Source organism: Oncorhynchus gorbuscha, linkage group LG02 (genome assembly GCF_021184085.1).
Source record: "Oncorhynchus gorbuscha isolate QuinsamMale2020 ecotype Even-year linkage group LG02, OgorEven_v1.0, whole genome shotgun sequence".
Classification (NCBI taxonomy): Eukaryota; Metazoa; Chordata; class Actinopteri; order Salmoniformes; family Salmonidae; genus Oncorhynchus; species Oncorhynchus gorbuscha.
The window spans coordinates 36,536,209-36,541,355 of NC_060174.1; the positions used below are offsets into that span (position 1 = coordinate 36,536,209).

The 5,147-nt window shown below is 42.1% G+C and overlaps 1 protein-coding gene across 1 annotated transcript; it reads right to left on the reverse strand.

Moving 5' to 3' along the window:
* Window positions 1-480: 480 nt before the first annotated feature.
* Window positions 481-4,517, reverse strand: LOC123992667 (zona pellucida sperm-binding protein 4-like). Its single transcript, XM_046294023.1, is given in 9 exon segments — window positions 481-656; window positions 784-859; window positions 1,358-1,505; window positions 1,710-1,902; window positions 1,979-2,136; window positions 3,105-3,202; window positions 3,442-3,629; window positions 3,895-4,288; window positions 4,290-4,517. Coding segments are annotated over 9 exon segments (1,551 nt in total). The 5' UTR covers window positions 4,482-4,517; the 3' UTR covers window positions 481-552.
* Between the last annotated feature and the right edge of the window lie 630 nt (window positions 4,518-5,147).

A 5,147-nucleotide genomic window follows, 5' to 3' on the forward strand; every position in this document is an offset into this window, starting at 1 on the left:
CTTGAATATATCCTCAAAAGTCAAAAGTAAAAATAATGTGTTAGCCCACTGATCTAAAGCCTATACACTAGCTCAAGGATGGGGATAATACAATTAACCTCCAAGACAAGGTTACTCATCACTTGGGCCAAGCCTGTCACTTCTGACACCAATGTGACGGACTAGGGCTCAAACTATGCGCTTCACCTCCGTTATGCACGCACGCTCGCATACACACACACACACACACACACACACACACACACACACACACACACACACACACACACACACACACACACACACACACACACACACACACACACACACACACACACACACACACACACACACACACACACACACACACACACACACACACACACACACACACACACACACACCAGTGGAGGCTTGTATCACTTTAAAGTGGAGGAAGGCTCACTGTAATGACCAAATGGAATGAATGGAACTATAACCAAAAAATGTATGAACAACAAGTTCGAGGAAAGTCAGATTTATTTGCACATGCCTCACTGTGAAGTCATCATAACAGTTAAGTCAAAAGATTTTCTAGTTGGTGAGCTCCCTTGGGTCAGTCAGGATCAGTTCGCCACTGGAAACCAAATTAGACTTGATTCTGGTGGTCTTCTGAACTGCAGCAGGAATGTCTCTCCCTGAAAAAAAAAAAAATATGTGGTCAGTTGCAGAGAGAGGGACGAGACTCAAACTATAGGGAAGCGTGGAAGGGATTGAAACTATTTGCTGGAATGCAATGCAGCCTATCAGAGAAAAGTAACTCACTCTTTCTGTAGCATCTTGGTTCACAGCTGTCTCCATGGGATGGCAGGCACACAACTGTATTACAATGGATGAACACCTGCAAGAGACAGTACAGATTGTTTTTTAAAAATGCAATAAGTATCTAGCCAGATAATTACTACCCAAGAATAAATTAGAGTAGTTTAATATTTATTTAAACTATATGCTTTTATATTACTTATGTAATTGTAAGAAATAGGCCTACCAGAAAGTACCAATTGTGACCAAGCAAGCCGACACAATTTTGTTAAATCATTAATTACCAGTAATTAGTGGCAATAATATCACAAATACTCATTGTAGTAGGACAGTGAAAAGTGTTTTCAAAAATCTAATGCAAGCATAAAGTACAGCACTTCTATTTCATGCATGAATTTAATAAACAGTGTTAGCATGATAATCAACAACATCAATGTAGTTGTTTCAAACCTCTTATTATTATTATGATTAATTTGAACTCTATGGTTCCAGTAGAATTAGAACACAGTCATACCCTCAGAATTAAATAGAACAATATCTGTAAATATGTCACATAAATCTATCTCTATGGTCATACCGTCTCCCTCAGGGGGGTCATAGACATTGGATCCACAAAGGTGAACATCTTAAGGACGAAGCGCCTGTAGTGGGTTGGGTAGGGCAGACCCGAAGAGGGTCCCACAGGGATGGGAGTGGTCAGGTAACGGTCATCCTGGTAAGGACATCTAATGATATGAACAGAGAAAGAGAGACGTAGACAGACAGACAGACAGACAGAGTCATGGTCAAGTGTCTGTCTGTGTCAGGGTTGGCATGCCGCATGCCATGTTACGACTCTCAATTTGCCGTTACCCCCGTTAGAACAGTAATTGGACGAAACAGTTACTAAAATGTTTACTACTTCTACTACTACCTATTCAGATATTTACCCATCAATGAGAAGGTCCCACTGGGGCAGGCTGAGAGGGTTTGAGGTTGTGGTAGCCCAGCAGCGACCCAGGGTCAGCACAATGTTGGGATCTGTCCTCGCCAGGATGCGAACCTCAGTGTACACAGGATCCCTGAGGACCTTGGTGATAGGGTAGTCTATCTCTGTGTAGTAAGAGCTGTAGGCCACTTCATCTGTTTCAAAAGAGGAAAGATTAATTCATTCACCCATTTATTAATCCAACCAATCAATTAATATAGTGCCACATACCTTCATTACATCCCTTGGTAAGGCATGATCCGCTGCCGAGTCTGAGCTCAACTGTGAGGGGTCCAGGAGCTATATCAGGATTTGGAGGAGGAACTGGCTTCACATCAATAACCACAGCCACAATGGTACTGCCCTTATATCTGCACTGGAATGTTAGACTGGGAAGAAATGGCGTGTGGTCAGACATCTTGAAGGTGTCTGAGAGACTTTAAAGCAGGACATATAAGGTGATGACTAAAGATCCCATTGCTTATTTAACAATAAAAATTGCGTTAACTCCAGTGTCTTGTTAAAAGTTCCAACCAGGGGCCTCACTTATCAAAGTTGAATGCACACAAAAGAGACTCTAAACCTTGTGTTCGCCAGTTTCCCATAAAGGTTGGCATTTATCCTTGTTGACAGGAAAGTGTGGCTATCTCCATGCAAATCTCTGACTGTGCGTACATAGAACTTAGAGCGGTTGATCAATTGTATTGCAAGCAAATATTGTTATTTTGAAGGAAATAAATGTGTACAGGAATTATAATAATGGTAGGCTAATAAGGACAGGGTTAATCATAACCTTTATACATTTTCCATTGGTAATGTATGTTGCCCAATGTATTTAAAAAAAACTTTGATTATATAGGCCTAAATTATGTCTCTCCTTTTCTCATGACTGGTTTATTCCCACTACACAACAAATAATAGCCTACCATTTATCCATTGCTCATTTAATAGCCAAACATGCTCGGAAGTAAAGACCGGTAGCTTATTTAAATTGGGTAGGCTACAGTATTGATAGGAATGCAACATCATAGCCTATTTAAATTCAGAGCCTATACCAAAGCAGGATAAGCCAAATATTCAACAACAATTCGTATTTTCACGAGTGCAAAAATATAGTATGGCTCTAATTTATCAATGAAAATATGAGTATGTACTGCTTTCAACAGTTGAATAATCCCAATAATTTGTTGCTCAAGCTAATCCTAGACTCTCCACGTACCCCAGAATTGTATGTATACATGGTTGATAAATGAGGCCCCTGGCCCCATATATAGTACACAAAAATGTAAAGTGATGGTTCCTTAGGATGTTGTTGTTTTTGTGTTGTTATTATAATCTTTTTTTTAATATCACCTACTCAAATTGGCTGTCCCTGGTGATGGAGCCAAAGGGGCCAACCCCCACTTGATATGAAGAGGACATCCTATTCTCATAGATAATAGTATCAGTATCCTCCTGCAATAAAGACAACTATGTTATACAGGTCATCTTTAAGAGGCAAAATCACTATAGCTTTGACAACGAGCTTTTGTCACAATGTGGCAGCATCTTTAAACCTGAATAAACAATCAGTGATATGATCATGATATGATCATTGTTGCAACCAATACAGAAGATGTGATCCAATTATTTGAAGGAGATAGGAGCTACTTCCCTGTACTGAGACGGAAGCCAGGCACAGGTGATATACGTACCGTAATGACAGTTCCACATTCAGTGACTTTAAACTGGTAGATGGCAAAGACAGAAGTTGTGCCAATAGCATGGCAGTGGGGTCCGTTTGTCCCCAGCAGGCTGATGGAGTCCAGTTCCAGGCTGGGCAGAGTGGCATCCCTGGCCACCACCACCACAAACTGGCCATCCTTGGTACACTGAACAGTCACTGGTGACAAAGAGCATAACAAAAACATGAACTTAGTGTCCTTGAGTAAATTGGAGCATGTTGGAACATGTTGATATTAAACTGCTTTGGATAAAAATTGTCCATATATAAGTGGAAGTGGAATCAGTGAGAGTTCAGAATATAATGATTTGTTTTCTGATGAAGTGCGATAAACAAGTTTCTCTGAGGGGGCAGTACATAAAGTAAAACCGTACTGTTTACAACATAGAGTTCTAGAGTAAAATGAGCATGTTCAAAAACATACCTGATTTTCCGTAGAAGCACATCCGTCCATCAAAACAGCAGTTAATGGCATCACAATGGGCGGCAGTGATGTCAGGAAGTCCACACTGCACCTTGTGTTGGCCATCAACATCACAGCTCTGCTTTGAGCCTGGGTCAGAGGGGAATTTAGGCCTCTGAAGCGGCGTACCGGGTTGGACAGGCCACTGAGGGGGTTGGGCAGGCCTCTGAGGGGGTTGGGCAGGCCTCTGAGGGGGTTGCGCAGGTCTTTGAGGGGGTTGGGCAGGCCTCTGAGGGGGTTGGGCAGGCCACTGAGGGGGCTGGGCAGGCCTCTGAGGTGGTTGGGCAGGCCACTGCTGGGGTTGGGCAGGCCTCTGAGGGGGCTGGGCAGGCCTCTGAGGGGGGCTGGGCAGGCCACTGAGGGGGCTGGGCAGGCCACTGAGGGGGCTGGGCAGGTCTTTGAGGGGGTTGAATAGGCTTCTGAGGGGGTTGGGCAGGCCATGACGGTGTCTGGTTGGGTGGCCACCCTGGTTTTTCCAAGTAAACCTGAGCATCACACAGCCAGCCAAGCGTGGCCACTGCCACTAGACAAACTGCACTCCACTTCATCGCAATGGCTTCGCTACAAGAACTAATCCGCAATGTTCACTGGATGCTGTGATGAGGATGAAGGAATTGCGGCCACCTTTATAACAGATGGAGCGTTGTTTACTTATTGGAAATCCGCCCCCTCTTTATCTGACCGTTCCTTTTCTAAGGGGTCAAGGTTTTAGCCAATCAAATGCCCTGGCTAATGTTCCTTTAGTAGCACACTATTCAAAACAGTTGTGTAACATTTGCGAACATCCAACATTTCGGTCATGGCCTTGAGAAAGGTCTTTGTGACCGACACGTCATGTCATTGGAGGCTTCGCCAGTTCTGTCAGTATCTAATTTGCTCCTAGTTGTTGTATGTGACAATATACATATATATTTATTTATATATTTATTTTGATAGTCAGAAACAATTCAAAATGATTTACACATTATATAAATAGATAATTAGACAATTTTGTATATATTACAGTTTTTTTTCAATCACTTTGGTGCCATTTTCACAAGTATATAGTACATTTTCACAACTCTAAGCACAAAAATCTAAATAGATCATCAAAATGGCTTGTGGTCAAAGCTATAAGCATAGTACAACAAACAAATTCATAAAATCACTTTTACACTGCACCAAATCACTCTTAAAATCTGCTTTTCAAAATGCAATATTCACATTACTTTTGA